The sequence below is a fragment of the Rhinoraja longicauda genome, unplaced genomic scaffold (assembly GCF_053455715.1).
Source record: "Rhinoraja longicauda isolate Sanriku21f unplaced genomic scaffold, sRhiLon1.1 Scf001191, whole genome shotgun sequence".
NCBI lineage: Eukaryota > Metazoa > Chordata > Chondrichthyes > Rajiformes > Arhynchobatidae > Rhinoraja > Rhinoraja longicauda.
The window spans coordinates 14,639-36,903 of NW_027602407.1; the positions used below are offsets into that span (position 1 = coordinate 14,639).

The 22,265-nt window shown below is 42.0% G+C and overlaps 1 protein-coding gene across 1 annotated transcript; it reads right to left on the reverse strand.

Annotated features, from left to right (window-relative positions):
• Positions 1 to 2,321: 2,321 nt before the first annotated feature.
• Positions 2,322 to 21,784, reverse strand: LOC144591606 (paired box protein Pax-8-like; the record flags this gene model as incomplete). The annotated part of the gene is made up of 7 exons (XM_078395663.1): positions 2,322 to 2,443; positions 3,541 to 3,627; positions 5,383 to 5,484; positions 9,184 to 9,307; positions 11,269 to 11,441; positions 18,284 to 18,412; positions 21,699 to 21,784. Coding segments are annotated over 7 exons (823 nt in total), but the record flags the coding sequence as incomplete, so codon positions are not given.
• Positions 21,785 to 22,265: the final 481 nt, after the last annotated feature.

A 22,265-nucleotide genomic window follows, 5' to 3' on the forward strand; every position in this document is an offset into this window, starting at 1 on the left:
ATACGGTATAGACTTAAACATTGCTGCAGACTGCAGAACAGGCAGCATCTCTGGAGAGACGGAATGGGTGACGTTTTGAACCGAGACCCTTCTTCAGTTCCTGCCTACACATTGCTTCACAATATTACCCTGTCAATGATGCACTTTTGTTGTTGAAACTTTATGCACACAGTGCATTGGTATGGAAATGCTTTGTTTTTCCAGATTAATGTTTTATAACAGATTCAAAAGAGAGAATAGAAGTTTTGTTAGGTCACAGATGGCAGATAAAACATGACGCTTCCAATTCCTGTACTCGATGGAAACAGCAAGACACCATGTTTCCTGGGCGTCTTGTGTTAAACGTATCTGGGCTACTTACACACAAGCCTTACCTTTCCAACCTTGAATCATATTCAGTGTAAATGCAGAGCTAAAGGAAGATGGAAAGGTTTCTGGATCATATGTTCCTGGAGGGATGGTCGGGATAGAAAGAATAGGTAATGTCATGCTTGCAATGACTTTGAGATATGTACCACACACAAAATAATTGTTGAAATCTTATGTAATTGACGACATTCTGCAGGAATCAGTCTGGGCCATGGTAGATGAGTGGCATTATCCTCCTTGAGTTGGAGAAGAGGAGAATGTGCAACCAATGTTTCTTGATTAGAACGGGTTATGGGGAGAAGACAGAAAAATGGGATTGGGACACAGATATCAGCCATGTTGGAATGGCAGAGTAGACTCGATGGGCCGAATGGCCTAATTCTACTCCTATAACTTGTGAACTAGTGAATGGTTACAATGTTTAGTACTTATACAATAAAATTAGTCCTTTAATACTTAAATTCAAACGTGGGGATTTTTATGGTGAATTTTCAAATTTATCAGAACTCAATTCTTAATCTATAGTTTAACAGTAATTGGACTCAATATTTGTTTCGGGTTTGTTTTGTATTCCAAAGCTAGAAAACATACAATGGAAATACACAGAAACTAAAATACTTGTGCTGTTATAATCTCAGCAGCAGGCAGCACTTGGTGCGTTGCTTACAACTGGCCTGGTTCATGTCAAATGTCTTTTCTTGTTATGGATTATATGCACTTATAATAGACAGCAGGAATATCATAAAATAAGTTCTCGTGTAATTTCTACAGTCAGCAAATTTTATTTCCTAGATTTGAAATCATGCTACACTGAATTAAAATATTTTTCTTTTGATAGTTTCATAGTTTACATACATACATAGCAAATGAAAAATCCCAGGCCTGAACATCTTGGGCAGGTCCTTCCAAAGTGAATGGGTTGTCAAACTGGCATTGGACAAGGGTTGTTATAGATCCTTCAAGACCCATCAGCCTGTGGTAGTTGAGTTATGTATTGCACACCTCCTCACCTGTCTAAAAACAATATCCTTCATAACAAACGTAATTCTGACAGGTGATAAATGTGGACCACATAAGCTAAGAATCACGTGATTTCAACATCAAAAAATTGAATAGATTTATCTCGAACATGGTATACAAAGGTAAACTAATTGTAATGCATTTATTGATTTTTATTTTGTCCATCCTGTTATTTTGGTGATTTTTGAGAGGGTCAAATGCAGGCAGAATGAGTGGTTCAAAGACAAGCTGAATCTTCACGATGAAATTTTAAAACAAAATCTCTTTGTTGCTACCAGTGCCTCTAAACATTTCATATTTTTTGTTGTAAAGTCTTGAACATTGTTAGAAATGCTGAGAATATGCCTCAACTTGGTAAATAACTTTTTAGAAAGAACCCTTTGATTGGTCGAGGTCCCTGGTTCCGTATGGTCTTGTGCTGAGCTGTGGGGTAACGATGCTTCCCATTGAATCTCATCTCTAGTACAATCGATCTCCTGCTCAGTCTGCAATGACAATTGCCAGTCTTTCACCTTGTAAAGCTTCGTGTCATTTCCAGAAGTTCTCTTTCTTGCCTGCAGAAGCCGTCCACTACTGTTAAACACAGTGCCCCGTGTTATTGTGCTCACAATTAAAGTCACATTATGAGCCTATTAGAGCCTTGTACACACAGTCTGTGGCCCGTATTGAGTGTACTTTGCAAAATCCATGTATAATTTACAATACTAAGAGTGCATCTGCTTTCCTTACTGTTCAAAAGCATTTTCTATCTAGTCACGGCCTCTGGGTTTCAGTTCTTGTGGATTATCCAGAGTAGGAAGGCGATTCACTGTGGAACGTATTTTGGGATCATGTCTGGCATGTTATGAAAACATCCGGTGGTGAAAGTATTGCCCATCCTTCCAATTTCATTCATAAATAGAGTTTTCCACATTGCTTTGTGTTCAAATCAATTAGACTGAGAGCACATGATTCCCCAGGGCATCTCTCTGCACGATTGCCCGGTTGCCGTGGGAACTAGAGGTGGTCGTAGGCAGAGGCCGCAGTGGGCGGTGCGCTAGTCCTTGGTGTGGAACTATAATAGTAAGGGGAACCTGAAAGTTAATGGACAAGAAGAAAAGACGGTTGGAAGAACATAACAATGTAGAAACAAAATGTCATGATTCACATCACACGGCACAGCTGAAGCTCTTCAATGGTTAAATATTGTTGAGGATGAAAAGCTCAGCATCCCTCGACTGCTTTGAAAAGCCTGCACTCACAGGGCACTTTCTGTCATTGCTACTGTGGCAGTGAAGCACTGTTGAAAACAACGAGCTGCTTTATTCTCCCCAAACACAGTTTTCTAAATTGGGATGCATTTCCAAAGGTCTCAGGAATTCTCAAGTACTTCACTAAAATGGCCATTTTGTTAATGCTGCACCTAATTAGTGAATAATAGCAGATGATCTATTCTGTGTGGCTGTGTGGTGGAGTCTGATCCACTTTGTGCCCAATCTTCACATGTGCCTAATCACCAGTATGCCCACTAGATCATACATGATCTGAGCTGCCTTTTTTCTTCTACACCTGTAAGTGCGATGAACTTACTCATAAGGCATATTACTATCCTGGCTGACTGCAGAAATCTCTATATGTAGCATAATTTAATTTGATTTTCAGAGTTTGGAACGGTGACACAGCGGTAGAGTTGCTGCCTTACAGCACTTGCAGCGCCAGAGACCCAGGTTCAGTCCCGACTACGGGTCCTGTCTGTACGGAGTTTGTACGTTCTCCCCGTGACCACGTGGGTTTCTCCAAGATGTCCTACACTCCAAGGACGTCCAGGTTTGTGGGTTAAATGGCTTGGTATAAAAGTGAACGTGTCCCTAGTGTGTAGGGTTGTGTCAATGTGCGGGGATCGCTGGTCGGTGCCAAAGGACCGGCTTCCACATTGAATCTCTAAACTAAACTAAACTAATTGTGTTCCAAGCATTTCATGTAAACACTGTTCTCAATCTAAATCTAAAAATTCAATTTACAAAATCATCACAAAAGAAGTAGCCCTGAAACCAATAATAACAGCAGTCACAAAATGAAGAGATGAAGACAGAGTGAGAGTAAAAGCAACATGCACAAATTCCTAGTTGAAGAGAAGTCAAAATTTAACAGGTAAATTCCTCTGATGCTTACTTATTAATCCGGAGTTGGTAAACCGCCAGGCATCGTTATAGGATGTGTAATGGGAGTGAGTGTAGGGGCCTCCTGAATATTCATTTCCTGGAGTTAGAATAATAAATAAAATCATTTTAATTATCACAAGCATTGTGCATAAAATGGTTCAGTTTTGATTAATTAGTGACTAACAGAATAGCCCGGCCTGCCGGTGCTTTTTTGTCTCTTTCTGATGTTCAAAGCAACCATCGAATTTCATGGCTGAGAGAAGCATTTTGTGTTACCAAAGCAACACATCAACAATCCAGGTCAACAGGAACAAGGAGAACATCTTCTGCTCAGTACATGCATGTTTCATCTTGTCTCATTGCAGAAATACGTAATCGCCTCCAAACAGAGTCAGTGGGTCAGCAAAGGGCTGTTCAATCATTAACTGCAGTGAAACTTCCAATTCATGGCAATTATTGTTGGGTACAAGAGTGAACTTCCTGGTGTGCAAATGTTAACAGAACTTTTTTAAATTTGTCAATGTCTGCACTTCAGCAAAGTCCCAGATAAAAAATATAATTCTATATTTACAAAAACCCCACCATTTTACACCAAATATATTCATTCTCAGAGTTCCAGCCGACCGACATCATTTCTATTTGAAGTTGGTGAACTGTGGAGTTGTCCACAATTTGTGAACTTAGAGTCTGCTCATTATTGAAGCTATTAATGTCTGGCCATGCAAGAAGCTAGAAAATAATCAGTGGCAACAACCATGGCTGTTCTATTTTTTGCTTCCTCCTATTTTATTCATCTCAATCAACAAATATTCACACTCCTTCTTAGGAAAACTGGACAATTTTGAGACAAAATGTGTGTTTATTTGATGGTACTGGCAGACAACTGCTTGTGAGTGAATTATGTATTAATTAAGGTAAAAAGTGTTCAAACTAGTGTTTTATATTCTTGTGGTGGTGTAAATATCAAGTCCTGGGTAGTGCAGTGGTGCAGCCATGGGACCCAGACTTCAATCCTGACCCCTGGTGCTGTTTGTGTGGAGTTTGCATGTTCTCCCTTGATTAGTGGGTTCCCCTTGGTGCTTCAGATTCCTCTCATATCCCAAATACATTTAGATTGGCAAGTTAATTGGCCTCCATAAATGACCCAACTTGTGAATGGTAGAATCTATGGGGTGTTGCTGGGAATGTGGAAAGAATAAACATTACTGTAAATAAACGCCTGATAGTCACAGAGTGATACAGCGTGGAAACAGGCCCTTCGGCCCAACTTGCCCATACTGGCCAGTCAGCTTACACCCGTGAGCCAAAGGGCCTGTTTCTCTTCTGAAAGACTCATAGACTATGATTCTTGGTCAGAGAGGAATTTGTATTTATATTGGACCTTTTACAAGCTGTGGGCATCCTGAGATGCTTCATGACAACTGAAATAGTTTGCAGGTATAATCATTGTTACAGTGGAGAGCAATGTAGCAGTCAATTTGCATACAATCGTATGTCATGAAAATCAATGTAATAAATGGCCAGATAATCTATTTGTGATATTTATTCAGTCTACCAGGAAGAACCTGTTTGTTTTTTTCAAAATATTGCCATGATGTTGGGAAAGATTGGACAGGTTGGGATTGTTCTCTTTGAAATGGTGGGAAATTAGAAGAGAATTAATTAAGGCACATTAAATTATGCGAGACTTCAGTGGAGGGATCACAGGAAATAGATTGGTTATGAAACGTGGAGGGCCGATCAGTTCTACCTTGTCACTCTGCAATCATTTACCTGGGTGCAAATTACAGGTCTTAGGCCACTTCAACAATGACATGTGGGTGTGTGGAAATCACTGGACATGACAGCTTACCGGTCACCATTCCAGCAATGGCAGATGATGTGTAACTGGCCTGGCTGTTTGCAGGAATGTGAGGGGGATATCCTGGCAGTGTTGAGCTCATAATTTCACGCCCTGAAAAACATCATAATTTGTAAAATTCTGGTTCATAGGTGTGATCACAATAGCTCTACTGATTTCATCTTTAAATAAAATACTGCTTTTAAAAATCTGCTTTTCCCCCACTTTTGTTGTCCGAGGTACGTTGTAGTAAACCATACTCACCAGCCACACCAAGGACCGTGTCTGTAAATGTGCAGGAAGGAACTGCAGATGCTGGTTTATACCGAAGATAGACACAAAATGCTGGAGTAACTCAGCGGGACAGACAGCATTGAATGGACATGGTCTGAAGAAGGATCTCAACCCAAAACGTTACCCATTCCTTCTCTCCAGAGATGCTGCCTGTCCCGCTGAGTTACTCCAGCATTTTGTGTCTATCCTTGTCTGTAAATATCCTTTGGTGACCAGAGGTAGCAGATTATTCAGACTTTGAGACATTTCATCCATTGTATCCAATATCTGCAGATTTGACGTTGCCCAGCAGGTGGCTGCTGCAAAACGATCAGTAGAAATTTTAAATGATAGTCCCTTTCCAAGCCTGAACTTGGAAGCTACACATGGTGGCTTACCTGTACTGTAGCTGAGGCCCGCTAACTAGAGACCAGAACTCATCCCTCAAACTCTGAGACTGCTGGAGCTTATGCAACCTCACACCTGGTGGTGGGTGTATGGAACAAGCTGCCAGAGAAGGTAGTTGAGGCTGGGACTATCCCAACATTTAACAAACAGTTAGACAGGTACATGGATAGGTGGACATGAATGGTGTCGGAAAATAACTGCAGATGCTGGTACAAATCGAAGGTATCACAAAATGCTGGAGTAACTCAGCGGGTCAGGCAGCATCTCTGGAGAGAAGGAATGGGTGATGTTTCGGGTCGAGACCCTTCTTCAGACAGCTGCCTGACTCGCTGAGTTACTCCAGCATTTTGTACATGAATGGTGATCATTTTCCAATGTTCTTTCAATTCTGGATCAGTTCCTGTGGATTGGAGGGTAGCTAATGTTATCCCACTTTTCAAGAAAGGAGGGAGAGAGAAAGCAGGGAATTATAGACCAGTTAGTCTGACATCAGTGGTGGGGAAGATGCTGGAGTCGATTATTAATGATGTAATAGTGGTGCATTTGAATAACAGGATCGTTCCGAGTCAGCATGGATTTAGGAAGGGAAAATCGTGCTTGACTAATCTTCTGGAATTTTTTGAGGATGTAACTAGTAAAATGGACAAGGGAGAGCCGGTGGATGTGGTGTACCTGGACCTTCAGAAAGCTTTTGATAAGGTTCCACACAGGAGATTAGTGGGTAAATTAGAGCACATGGTATTGGGGGTAGGGTGCTGACATGGATAGAAAATTGGTTGGCAGACAGGAAACAAAGAGTAGGGATAAATGGGTCCCTTTCAGAATGGCAGGCAGTGACTAGTGGGGTACTGCAAGGCTCGGTGCTGGGACCGCAGCTATTTACAATATACATTAATGATTTAGATGAAAGAATTAAAAGTAACATTAGCAAATTTGCAGATGACACAAAGCTGGATGGCAGTGTGAACTGTGAGGAAGATGCTATGAGGTTGCAGGGTGACTTGGACAGGTTGGGTGAGTGGGTAGATGCATGGCAGATGCAGTATAATGTGGATAAGTGTGAGGTGGCAAGAACGGGATGGCAGATTATTATCTGAATGGTGTCAGGTTAGGAAAAGGGGACGTACAATGAGACCTGGGTGTCCTAGTACATCAGACACTGAAAGTAAGCATGCAGGTACAATAGGCAGTGAAGAAAGCTAATGGCATGTTGGACTTCATAACAAGGAGAATTGTGTATAGGAGCAAAGAGGTCCTTCTGCAGTTGGACATCTGGAGTATTATGTGCAGTTTTGGTCTCCTAATTTGAGGAAGGACATTCTTGCTGTTGAGGGAGTGCAGCGTAGGTTCACCAGGTTAATCCCCGGGATGGCGGGACTGTCATATGATGAAAGAATGGGTCGACTGGGCTTGTATTCATGGAATTTAGAAGGATGAGAGGGGATCTCATGGAAACATATACAATTCTTAAGGGATTGGACAGGAAACATGTTCCTGATGTTGGGGGGGGGGGGGGGTCCAGAACTAGGGGCCACAGTTTAAGAATAAGGGGTGGGCCATTTAGAACTGAGATGAGGAAAACCTTTTTCACCCAGAGAGTTGTGAATTTGTGGAATTCACTGCCTCAGAAGGCAGTGGAGGCCGATTCACTGGATGTGTTCAAAAGAGCTCTTAGGGCTAGTGGAATCAAGGGGTATGGGGAGAAGGCAGGAATGGGGTACTGATTGTGGATGATCAGCCATGATCACAATGAATGGCGGTGCTGGCTCGAAGGACCGAATGGCCTCCCCCTGCGTCTATTGTCTATGTATCTATGTGTCTATGACAGGTTTGGAGGGATATGGACCAAACGCAAGCAGGTGGGACTAGTGTAGTTGGGACATGGTGGCCGGTGTGGGCAAGTTGGGCTGAAGGGCCTGTTTCCACACTATGACACCATGACCCTATGACCTGCAAAGCCAGTATCTTCAGGGGAAAGGGGAAAGGGTGCAAGGTTATATAAAATCTGAATAACCCAAATATAGCATCCCTTTATTCACATGAATATAGTCTGATATACTTCTGTGGCTACTTGCAAAATAAAAATCTACAGAAATCACCCTCTCTACAAACCAGCTTGAAAGCACACTCTGTGAATGCTGAAGATTCACATTGAGAATGAAACTCTTGCACTCTCTTTGGCTCTTGAACAATTATAAGATGAACGAAGTGAAAGGTGTTTATGGATGAAGGTGATAGGTTCATATAATATATAATGTAAGACCGGCCATATGTGCTGGAGCTGGAAACACCTCCGCAGTGGCTCCAGTGGAATCCCACACCATTGCAATGCTTCCCCCAAACCCCTGGTCAAACACAGTATCTCCTCAGTTTAAACCAGCATCTGCAGTTCCTTCTTACATACTTCGGATGTTGGGGTTTCTGGTTTACTGATAATAAGTACGTCTGAAATGGCAGGAGGCAGAGCAGGAACTAATTGTGGCACCTCATTTAGAAATACAGCTTAAATACATGTAGATAGTTAATAGGGTTAAAATGGGGCCGCAGACTGTCCACAGATACAGTTCTTTAGACGATGTGCAGTTCAAGTAGACACAGCCTGCCAATAAGCCCGAGGCATAGATTAGTGGGTCTCATTATATTGTTATTTGTTATATGAGAAATAGCCCCATGGTCATTTGTCAAGACACAACTAACTGACCACCGAGAAAAACATAATTGAAAACAATTGAAATACATTCAAGCATAAAAAATAATTGTGGTCACAAAATGCTGGAGTAACTCAGTGGGTCAGGCAGCGTCTCCGTTTGTACCAGCATCTGCAGTTATTTTCCTATATAAAAATTTACTGTTGTCATTCTCAATTCCAGCAAACAGTCAGACAGTGAAAGAACAAATAACAAAATACTAATTTTCTGTCAATTCCAGCAAAGTAATATATATATTACAACAGAGTGTCATTTATTGTCATTGTCATTTATTGTTTTATATATTTTACATCTGAATGAGGAATATAATGGGTAGTTTCAGGCTCATGGCCCTAGATATTCCAGCATGTACTCACTGGCATTGTTTTACCATTTTCTAATTGTTTGTCCACTGTACGCCCGAGCTCTCTACAGAAATACTCACCTGTCACTACTGAGTATCCCTGTGACCCAGAGAGATTCCTGCCCAGTGGAGTGACAGAAGAAGCCAAACTTGGTTTCCCTTCATCCATTCCATTGTTTAAAGATGAGAGTGGATACAGCGAAGCCTGGAACATGAATAACAACAGGATTGCAGTTTACGATGCTGGCTGACAAGAGAGAGTTTCTCTCAGCAGATGGTAGCATTTAGCCTGTTTTATAAACAGATTACCAACCTTGAGGGGGCCAACTTGCCCACACTGACCAGTATGTCCCACATACACTAGTCCCTTACCTGCCTATGAATAATCCCACATGCCTACATTTGGCCCATATCCCTCTAAACCTGCCCTATCCATGTACCTGTCTAATTGCTTCTTAAACGTTGCAATCGTCCTACCTCCTCCAGCAGCTCGTTCCATACACCCACCACCCTTTGTGTGAAAGTTACCCCTCAGATTCCTACAAAATCTATTAATAATAGGACAGCAAAGTTTCTTCTTTACCACATCGTGTCAAGAAAATGTGCGGATAGTAATAACTTTATGTGTCATCATCTATCAATTTATTAAGACTTACCGTCTGTAGACGAGTCACGTAGTGATAGAGTTGTATCACACGGAATGGCCTCTGGCACCACATCTATCGCAACCCATCAATGCTAATCCCATTTGCCCAAATTAGGTGCCTATCCTTCTATGCCTTGCCTATTCAAATGTTTGTCTAAATGTTTGTTAAAAGTAGTGATGCCACCACATTCTCTGGAAGCAAGTTCCAGATATCACCCATTCTTTGTGGAAGAATAAAACTTCCATTCAAAGTCCCTTCAAAACTCCTTCCTCCAACTTTAAACTAATGGCCTCTTATATTTAAGACCCATACCACAGGAGAGAGATTCTGACTATCTAACCAGTCTATGTCTATGAATTGTGCATGTCTCCATCAGGCTAATCCTCATCTTCCTACACTCCAAGGAAAACTAACAGCCTATTCAATCTCACTTTACAACTCATCATCCAGCACTCTGTATTTCTCTATACTCTGACCAGAGTAACTACAGCTTTCCTTTAGCATGGTGACCAGACCCACAAACAATATTCCAAGTGAGGTGTAACCAATGTTTCATAAAGTTGCAACATAGTCTCCCAACATTTATATTCCATGCCCCATGATGGCAAGAATGCCCTATGCTTTCTTTACCAGTATGTATACCTGCGTGGCCACTTTCAGGGAACTATGTACTTTAATCCTGAAAACCCTCTGTTCATGAAACATTCCTTAGGATCCGACCATAAACTGTATATTCTACACTTATTTGACTTCCCAAAATATATCGCTTCACACTTGTCGGGATTAAATTTCATCTGAAAACTCACTGCCCAAATTTCCACCCCAACCATGTGTAGGAAAGAACTGCAGATGCTGGTTTAAATCGAAGGTAGACACAACATGCTGGAGTAACTCAGCGGGACAGGCAGCATCTCTGGAGAGAGGGAATGGGTGACGTTTCAGGTCCAGACCCTTCAGACAATAGACAATAGACAATAAGTGCAGGAGGAGGCCATTCGGCCCTTCGATCCAGCACCGCCATTCAATGTGATCATGGCTGATCATTCTCAATCAGTACCCCGTTCTGATTGAGAATGATCAGCCATGATCAGGCTGATCTGTCCTGCTGAGTTACTCCAGCATTTTGTGCCTTCCTTCCATCTCATCCATAGCCTAGTCTGAGACAACCTTCCCCTTCTCCACAATTCATTCAAGACAACGTCATTTCTGGTGTGCACTAACATCTCAGAACCTTTATTAGCACAGTGTAGCTGAATAATTCAAAACAGCGTTCCATGAGGGGAAAGAACATATAACCATTAATTCACAAAAGCATGTTTTACTGATTAATCCTGCTACATGCTCTCACGTATGCATGCAAGTGTCAAGTGACTGGAATGGTGGGCAGCCAATTTAGCAGAGTTCACACAGGACATGCATCCTGGTATAATAAACTTCAGCACAATGGTATATTTTGAATTTCAATAGTTAACCATGACTTTGGACGCTGTGCCAGGAGTGCTGGCTGTTCTTCACTCACCTGCTCCCCCTTGTTGTGGCTGCCAGTTGCAAAGACGTCTGCATAACGTTGCCGTTCAAAGGCACAGTCCAGGGCCTCGAGCTGCTGGGCAAAAGCCTCGGTACGGAGTTGCTTTCGAGGACCTCCACTACCTCTCTGGGAATCAGCGCTGATCACACAAATATCGTCCTCACCTGTAACAAGAACATTAAAAAATCATTTATAATTGTTGCACTTATTTAACCAAAATAATGTTTAAAGAAATCCAGTGAGCCACTTCTCAACTTGATTCTTATTAACCCAAAAATCTATTTTCTCTGTGGTATATGTTGACTTTAACATTTCTCACATGTGCTTTTGTGCAATTATTGAACTTGGACACCAAATCACTTTCACAGTCCTTGTCAAAATAGAGTCACGTTATTGCGATATACTACATTTGTGCATTCTTGATCCACTGCTTCGATCCATGATCAATTCACATCCAAAAATGCCATTTCCAGAAACAACAATATCAGGGCTCAATTTACAATCAGCATTTCACACACACAGCAATACCCCATTCTTAAACCTCATTCATCTATTTTAAAATTAGTCTATATATTACCTATCCATGTTCTCCACAGATGCTGCCTGACCCGCTGAGTTTCTCCAGCACTCTGTGAAACGTCACCTACCCATGTTCTCCACAGATGCTGCCTGACCCGCTGAGTTATTCCAGCACTCTGTGAAACGTTACCTATCCATGTTCTCCAGAGATGCTGCCTGACCTGCTGAGTTACTCCAGCACTCTGTGAAACGTTACCTATCCATGTTCTCCACAGATGCTGCCTGACCCGCTGAGTTACTCCAGCACTGATTTTATATCGGTAATAGTAGCTTCCTAGAAAGTAATTCTTGTTATTGCTCTGGGATCATTCCTACCAGTTCCCTACAGATATGCCCTTGATGCAGTTTCTATGGGTTTTCAAACAGCATTCTATAAAATGTCACACAAGATGTTATTATGTAAATTTTCCACATCGAGTCCTTGTGATGTGGAATAGCTGAAAAGGTGGGGAAACTAACTTAATAGTACGTACTATTCAAAGGGAGAACATAAAGAGCTGTACAGAGAGATCATGGTTGTGGGGTTAATTGGATACTTTGCCAAAGAGTGCACAGACTAGATCGGCCCCTGTGTCTTTGTAAACTTCCATCTGAGACCTGACGAGAGATTTAAGTCTGTGAACATTTATTGGAAAAGAACAGATAATATTAAATAAACTTTGTTAAAAATAACCACAAACATAAGGAATGTGAACTGAAAGGTGCAGAAAATTTGCTATTGACTATTCCATATGGAGAGAAATGAAATTGTTTAATTAATGAGCCCAGCAGGTTGACTAGAGAATGTAAATGTATTGGAAGACACTAGAATGAATGAAAACCAACCAATTAGACAAAAGAATTAACTGCTCACATTCTTACATAATTCACAAATAAATCTACATTTTGTCCATTGGCAGAGTATTTTCCATCAGTTAAATAGGACAACTAGAACCTAGTGACTATTCCATATGATGCAAATAACTATTAGTTATTTAATGGGATGTCACGGTGGCGCAGCGGTAGTGTTGCTGCCTCACAGCGCCAGAGAGCTGGGTTCGATCCTGACCACGGGTGCTGTCTGTACGGAGTTTGGGCGTTCTCACCGTGACCGCGTGGGTTTTCTCCGGGTACTCCGGCTTCCCCCACACTCCAATGACATTCAGGTTTGTAGGTTAATTGGCTTCCGTAAATTGTAAATTGTCCCTAGTGTACAGGATAGTGCTAGTGTACTAGCATGTGCTTGGTGGGCTGAAGGGCCTGTTTCCATGCAGTATCTCTAATGTCTAATGGATGGACATATGACCCATAAATACATTTTTCTTCATCCCAAGACAGTGACCCCTGGTTCTGAACACTTTAGTAAATGGAATAACCTCTCAGCATCTTTTCTGTAAATCCCTTTCAGAACTTTGAACATCTCAATGAGATTTCATCTCATTCATCTGAACACCAGTAGCCATGAGCTAATTGCTCACTTATTCTTCATAGAGCAATCCCCTGGAATTGACCTTGTACATATACACTGGACAAACTCCAAGCCAGGACAGTCTTGCTGCTCAGGTACTACTGACTCAACATTTCCGGACAGCTAAGTCAAACCAGCAGGCTCGTAACATTATCATCCGTCTACTAATTACCTATGAATCATTGCCACCTTGTCTGAACAATGAAGACAAACCAACTCTGTCCTTTATTCATCTAATATGATTACTTTGTGCACCGTGCTACTAATGACATCTTAATTACAACTCCATTAAGTCAGTTGATAAATGTAGGTATGGATGTAGAGGAAAGCCTTATACACCAGATGGACCTCAACTCTGACCCCTACATTGTGTTGTCTAAACTGATTTTGGTCGAGTTCGCTACATGGACGATACAGCTGGCCTCAGCAGCACCTAAATACGGGAGGGAAAGCCAAAGATTACTGTAGTCTAGCAATGTTCCCAGGAGGGTTGGGGAAGGGGGTTATCTATAGGGAACAGTAGCTCATGATCAAGAGACCCGTGTTAACAATACAGGGACAAGTTCAAAAAGTCCCAGATCAGGTGCAGTGGTTACATTTGGTTAATTAAATTACCTAGAATTAAATACTGAGAAAATGGCAGTGTGGTTAGCAGGGGAAATAAAAGCTTTTGATATCAGGAGGGGGAGAGTAAGTGTCAGGTAATTTGTTTAGGGAGATTGGTCATGGGAAGGGAACATACAAAATAACCGGTGAATGTGAAGATGCAGAGGAACAAAGTAACCTTGGAGCTTACATACATAACTCATTAAAGGGAGCAGAACATGTAGACATGGTGATTAAAAAAGCATATAGGATGCTTCCTTTATTAGTCATTGTGTAGAATCATAAACCAGGCATGAAATGGATACCATGTTAATTAGGCCACAGATTGAGTATTTGATTTCTTATCACCATCTTTCAGGACTGGAAAATGTTAGCTCTAAGGAAATATTGGAGAGGTTGAGATTTTTCTAAATGGAACTCAGGAGACCGAGGGGTGATTTAACCAAAATGTATAAAGTTATGAAGATTCTAGATAAATAGAAAGGACTTGTCTCCTTTCTTGAGGTTCAAACGCCAGGGAGCATAGATTTGAAGTCATTGGCAGAGACATGCGAAGTAAGGAACATGATTTTAATCCAGCATGTGGAATTCACTGCCTACTAGGGTGGTATAGGATGAAGAATCCCTGGCAGTATACTTGAAGGCTGTAAGTTACAGGACTAGAGTTCTAGTCCTGAGAGTTGCAATGTTCCTGGGTGCGTCTTTCTTGGCCAGCACAGATTCAATGGACCAATTGACCTCCTGTGCCATACATTGTCTGTGTTTTTTGAAAAATAAACTAGTCTCAGTAACAAAGTTCATGCAATTTTGACTGTTGTAAAATGCCACTTGTCTCATGAACTTCCTACTGGATGGGCAGGGTGTGTGGGGGTGGGTTGCTGCCCATACCTGGTTTGTGTAAGATGTGATTCCAGATACACAGCACTGTTTTAGGGCAATCCCTCAGGATCGAGGATGACTTGTGCTCATGTTCTGCGGGTTGCACAGATGGAGCAGGAGGTGCCCAATGGTGATGTTGTATAATTTATGTAGGACTTCCCTATCCTCCTGATACATGCCAGTGGGGCTCCCAATACCATCCCAAGTGTTCCTTGACCATTTTGAGCTGTCGTGGGATAGAGATTCCCAAAAGTAAGTGGAGATGTTGCAATTTTTCAATTTTCTTTGATGCTGGGCATTCGAGTTGCTGCACCAGGCCGCGATGCAACCAGTCAATGGGCTGTTCACGGTAGAAGTTGAAGAGAGTATTCATTGACAGACTGAATCTCTTCAATCTTCTCTGGAAGTAGAGGCATTGATGGGCTTTCTATATAATTGCATCAGTTTGCTGGTTCCAGGAATTTGAAGCTTGTGACTCTCTCCACCATCGTCCCATCAGTATAGACCGGTTTGTGGGTCCTCATTCTACCTCCTCCAAAGTCCACAATCAGTTCCTTGGTCTTACTGTGATTGAGAGCAAGGTTATGTTTCTGGCACCATTTGGTCAGTCGATCGATCTCCCTCCTATTCTCTGATTTATCACCATCTGTAACTCGTGGTGTCATCGGCAACCTTGAAGATGGAGTTGGGACTGTGTCCGGCCACACAGTCACGCGTACAGAGTGAGTAGAGCAGGGGGTGAGCACACAGCCTCGAGGTGCTCCTGTACTGATTGTTACTGAGGAACAAGTGTTTCTGCCAATTTGAACAGACTGTGGTCTGTGGACGAGGAAGTCGAGGATCCAGTTGCAGAGGGTTGCGCAGAGAGACAGTTCCATGAGCTTGGCAACCAGCTTGGAGGGATGGTGGTATTGAATGCTGAGCTGTAGTCTATAAACAACAGCCTGACGCAAGTGTTTTCATTGTCCAAGTGGTCCAGTGTGGAGTGGATAGCCAGGGAGATCGCATCCTCCGTTGACCTGTTGTGACGGTTGGCAAACTGTAGTGGGTCGAGGTTCATGTGGTAGGAGATGATATCCACCATAACCAACCTCTCAATGCACTTCATCACCATGGACGTTAGTGCCACTGGTCGATGGTCATTGAGGCACGACACCTTCCTCTTCTTGGGCACTGGTATTATTGATGCCCTTTTAAACCAGGTGGGAACTTCAGACCTCAGTAATGAGGTTGAAAACCTCCACAAAAACTCCAGCCAGTTGGTCTGCACAGGTTTTGAGAACACGACCAGGTAACGATCAGATCCAGACGCTTTCCCAGGGTTCACGCCCCTGAAGGATCTTCTGACGTCGGTCTCTGTGATTATAATACCGTCGGCACATATGGGGCTCGAGAAGGCTATCAAAGCATGAGTAGAATACATTGAGCTCGTCATGCTTCACTGTTGTTTGAGCTGCCCCCTGATTCACCTGATGTTGGAGTAACACAGCGGGTCAGGCAGCATCTCAGGAGAGAAGGAATGGGTGACGTTACGGGTGGAGATCCTTCTTCAGATTCACCTTGTGGAAAGTGATGATGTACAAGCCCTACTACAATTGATGAACATCCACATCCTCCAGCTTGGAGCGTCACAGCATCAGAGTGCATGAATCCTGAAGGGTGGAGCGTGCTCACTCCGCTGAGATCGTTACATTGATGGGGTTGTAATTAGATGGAACAAGAGAATGCTGGAAATACTCATAGGTCAATCATTGTGATATAAGAAAATAACTGCAGATGCTGATACAAATCGATTTATTCACAAAATGCTGGAGTAACTCAGCAGGTCAGGCAGCATCTCGGGAGAGAAGGAATGGGATGGGATCATTGTGGGAAGGAATGGGAAGGAATGGGATCATTGTGATGTTCTCTCCACAGATGCTGCTAGGCTTGTTCGGTAGTTACAGTATTCTCGATTTTATTCCAGCTAATTATAACCATATCAGTTTACTCTCAATCTCAACAGCTTGTTGACAGTGCTGTCAAACAATTTGCTCTTCAAAAACTGTTCACTGATGCTCATAATGGAAAGAAAGAGGCAAGGAGAGGGTGATTGTTTATGACATCAATTTCTAAAGCACCAAACTGCACCTAAGATGATGAGAATGTCTTTACTGCTCGTCCCCTGTAGAAAGAAGGTTCATCTAGTAAATGAAACTTCAAATTGAAAATTTAAAAAGGGTAAAGAATTAAGTAAATGGAACTTTGATGAAGTTACCTGATAGTCCGCAGAAGAAGGTCAACTTTTGGAACAGTCTTTGACAAATGGCAAATATGCGAGCAAACTGATCATCTAAATATGACATCAAACTGTTATCTTACAGCATCCGGGGATATCGGGAAAGGGCAGAATAATCGCAAATCAGCCATGATATTGAATGGTAAAAACAGCAAGCTAAACAGACTATAGGCACAAAAAGCTGGAGTAACTCAGCAGGACAGGCAGCATCTGTGGAGAGAAGGAATTTGCGACGTTTCAGGTCAAGACCCTTCTTCAGACTAACAGACTATTAGCCTGTGATACACCAGGTATTATTTGAGTGATTTATTAGTGTTTTACATGATCAGATTCAGGCAACAACTCTGAAAACCTGACTGTCTATCCTACCAGCAAACGGTTTCATATGTTTTAATTATGAGTAATAAATGATTACTTATATGTTTCATATGTTTTAATGACAAGTACTAAAGGATGATTACTTCCAATCAAAGACAAAAGTTACCTTTTAACTCAGCACTACAACTGCCACGTGTTTGACCAGTGATCAACCCGCACACGAACACTATCCCACACACGAGGAACAATTTTATCATTTACAGAAGCCAATTCACCTACAAAGCTGTACGTCTTTGGAGTGTGGGAGGAAACCGGAGCGCCCGGAGAAAACCGACACGGTGACAAGGAGAAGGTAAAACCTCCGTACAGACAACACCCGCAGTCAGGATCAAACCCAGGTCTCTGGTGCTGTGAGGCAGTAACTCATATAAAATCCAGGAACTCAAAAATCCAGTTTTCAAAACATAAATGCTGGCATCTCTCAGCACGGTACCCTTTAGATTTCCAAAATCTTTCATATCCTTTAATTTTACAAAGCAGCTGATAATTTTCCAGTCTCTTATGTTTCCTAGAAATATTAGATTGGAAAGATTTGGAAGAATTTATCCAAACTCTAAGCTGTGATTCCAACTCTTGTTCTGCTGAAAACCCAAACCTTCTTAGAAATAGTGTCAGTACTAGGCACAATGAGCTAACTAAGATTACAGTTCCCCACCTTGCCAAATCATGGTTTATCGATGGTAATTTCATGGCACTAAATCACTCAATGAAGAAAACACGATTTTTACAAGCACTTAAAATCTGAAAGTTAAAAAAATAATTCAGCAGCAGTTTGTAATCAGACTCAGAATTCGAGTGGACTCAGCACCACTTCACATAACTCAGTCTGGTCTCCTTACTTTCAGCAAGTTTCCTCTTGGTTTCGTTACTGGACTGTACAATCCCAAGGAGGCCATTAATGGAGTAGGAGGAGCCCAGGGAGTCACCAGGCGGTGGAGACTCTGGCGGCGTGACTGTCGAGTTGGGCACTGAAAAAAAGCAACAGAATCCAAGGTCAAAATTATCATTCCCGATCATTCAAAGGGCCTTCATTACTGAGACTAAGTAGACACTAAATATGCAAGGACCAGTGAATTTGTGGCAAACCTCATGACTGGACCAACTTTTATCCAAGAATCACTGTATAAACATCAAAATGGGAATTAATTGTTTGGCTTTCTTGTCCCGGGGAACTGACAATGACTGAATACAACTTATCATCTACCAGTTGACAGAAACAAATTCAGCAAAGGTCAGGACTCACTTGATAAAACTCACTATTATAAGAGTAATAAAGTCATAATAAAATGTATAATGATCGGAAACAGGACATTTGACCCCTTCCCCTGAGGTTAGGCATATTGGAAACATAGAAAACAGGTGCAGGAATAGGCCATTTGGCCCTTCGAACCAGCTCTACCATTCGATATGATCATGGCTGATCATCCAAAATCAGTTCCCCGTTCCTGCTTTCTCCCCATATCCCTTGATTCCGTTAGCCCTGAACGCTATATCTAACTCTCCTTTGAATACATCCCATTGAGTTGTTGAATAATGGTGGATTGGGCAACTGGGTTGGTTGTGGATACTAGTTACAAATGATATGAATTAATCTTAATGCCCTATAATATAATTATCGGTTGAACTAATATTGTTGTGATACGCTTTTGTCCATTTAAAAATAAGCACCAGAACTAAGAATAGTATGAGCCATTGGTGCCAACTATCCTTGACTTACCAATAAGGGCATAAAATGTGACTAAAGATTGGTTGAGTAAGATGCCAGCAATTTCCTTCATGCTTGTTGAGTCTTTTGATAACCTCCATAACTTTATCCATCGAAGATAGACACAAAATGCTGGAGTAACTCAGCGGGACAGGCAGCGTCTCTGGAGAGAAGGAATGGGTGACGTTTCGGGTCGAGACCCTTCTTCAGATCTTCAACCTGCCACCGCTATCCAGGGTAATTTACTGTAGTTAATTTACCTTTCATTTACCTGGAAGGAGACTACAACACCATAGGGAAACCCACGTGGTCATACGAAGAACATATAATCACACACGGTCTAGGCTTAAACTCAGGGGTGACCGCGCTTTTGCGGTTGCAGCTCCTAGACTGTGGAACAGCATCCCTCTCCTGATCAGAACTGCCCCCTCCATCGACTCCTTTAAGTCCAGGCTCAAAACATATTTCTACTCCCTAGCGTTTGAGGCTCATTGAGGAGGCGCTGTGAACTGTTTGCGTGCTACTGTATGTTTTCATTTTTTTTTCTATTGGAACCTAATCAAATGTACAGCACTTTGGTCAACGTGGGTTGTTTTTAAATGTGTTATACAAATAAAATTGACTTGACTTGACTTGACACACAGAGCAACGGAAGTCAGGATTCATGAATGGGTTGAAGAAGGGTCTCAGTCTGAAGAAGGCCCGAGACGTCACCCATTCCTTCTCTCCAGAGATGCTGCCTGACCCACTGAGTTACTCCAGCACTCTGTGAAACGTCACCTATCCATGTTCTCCACAGATGCTGCCTGACCCGCTGAGTTACTCCAGTTTTTTGTGTCTACTTTCATGTTGGGTGACTGGAGTTGCAGGGGATACAGAGAACTAAGAACAATGGCACGAAACAGAGGCAACTTGGACAACTATGTTGACATTTTAAAGTGATGCCTGAATTATTTCAAAGAAAAGCATAAACTAAACTTAAGTTTGAAACTCATTTTAATATTTCTTGCTTGTAGCTCATTGCAAGGAAGGCGGACCAAGATTCCGTTAAACTGAGAAACCATGACCCTATTAAAAGTGTACCATTTTTCAGCCATTGAATATTTTTTTCTCTTGCAATGATATACGGGTTGTTTTAATTAAGGAAATGTATGGCCTGATCCGTTTACATCATCAGTGTTCACAGGTCACTCCAGATCCGGGTCTCTCTGACATTCAGGCAGTGTTATGATCCAAGATCCAAAATACTCACTACCATTGCTGGGAATTTCCAGCTTGCATACCCACGATATAAATCTTATCTTTATATAAATGCACTCTGCACCTGTAAACCACTAAATGAAATATTATCAACAACTAATCCAAAAATCTATACCAGCAGGTTTAATCTCCTCTAACATTGGGGCCAGTACATATCTGCAACATTGATTTCCACATTAAAACAAAATGCACAAGCAGGCTGAAAATGTGGAACATTTACCTTTGCAAAGGCAAGAATGAACCAAAGTAGGGGAGTTTTAGTGAAGGATGGGTTGAAAAAGAGAAGGCTTTTAATGGAGGGAATAAAGTGGCAAAGTATCGAGGGTTCACAAAGAAGCTGTACAATAAAACTCTGATTGTTGAAAGTTCTGTTTCAAAAAAAGGAGGGAAGAGAAGCTGGAAATAAACACAAAAAGCTGGAGTAACTCGGCGGGACAGGCAGCATCTCTGGAGAGAGAAGGGACGGGTGACGTTTCTGGTCGGGACCAAGCTTCAACCTGGGACTGTTTGGATGGCTGACCTGAGGCTCAGTGGAATGCCTGGCATCAGATCAGTTATGGTTGCAGATGCAGCTAGAAAAGTGACTGTAAAAAGATTTGTAAATGAGCATTTTGTACATTGGCAAGAAGAGGGTCCTCAGAGGACATAACTAATGGGCGAGCAGGCTGGGTATAGGGTGGCCATACAGACTTTAGGGAAGTTGGAATAGGTGTAGAGTAAAGAAGGCTGGTGAGAGGAACACTTGTAACATGGAGTCTTGATGTAGCAAAGGCATTGCAGCAAGTTTCAGTGCCTCGAAGAGTTGTTAAGATAAAATTTGACACTGCTGCGAAGGTGAAACCACGTGGTTTTGGTAATGTCTAGAATATGGTGAAACTCAGTGTAAGATCCCACCTCATCTGCATCAATCTCCATCAGCCAGAGCAGAGCACGTAGTCAATAGAAGATCGACTTCAAACTGAAGGGTATCATTCCTTCTCTCCAGAGATGCTGCCTGACCCGCTGAGTTACTCCAGCTTCTTGTGTCTATCTTCACTGTACATAAGCCCTCATATACATCTTAGATAAGCAGCACAGTTGGCCTCATCTTTGTGAATTTCTAATCTTGCACAATTGAAATATCATGAAACTTGTGTGACATAATTCCAGCACTGCGATATTCAGATGTGGACCTTTTGTAAAGTTTGTTTCCATATGAATGTAATGGTACATAATAACTGAACTATGAACACAATATCATGGGGTAAACAGCATTCCAGACCATATTCTGACATATCTCTGTTACTCACCCAAAGTATGCCCTGGACTAAGTCTCGTCCCAGGATGGTCTTCAAGAGGTAGATGAAATGGTTGTTGAACTTTCGTTCTGATAATTCTGACAACAAAATGGAAAGGTTTAATAATTCACTCATCACTCCTTTGCATAGAGTCATAGAGTGATACAGTGTGGAAACAGGTCCTTCAGCCCAACTTGCCCACACCGGCCAACATGTCCCAGCTACACTAGTCCTGCCTGCCTGCGCTTGGTCCATGTCCATCCAAACTTGTCCTATCCATGTACCTGTCTGTTTCTTAAACATTGTTCTCCCTCTCCTTATTAAGCTGCTTTTCCTTGCTCTATTGCTGTGTAACTTTGTTCTTAAGCCAGCAAGATAAATATTCATGTGTCCTCGTTCATCATCAGTGCTGCTCCACCTGCAGCAAAAAGGACTTGTTGTGTCGAGGTGGAATATCTACCTCCATGTGAGTTGCAGATGGCCGAACATTAGTCACGCCAAAATCAAACTTTTAATCCTATTGGAAACCAGTCAAAATGTTTCCATTTTGTAGGTTGCCGTATGATATTATTTTCAATT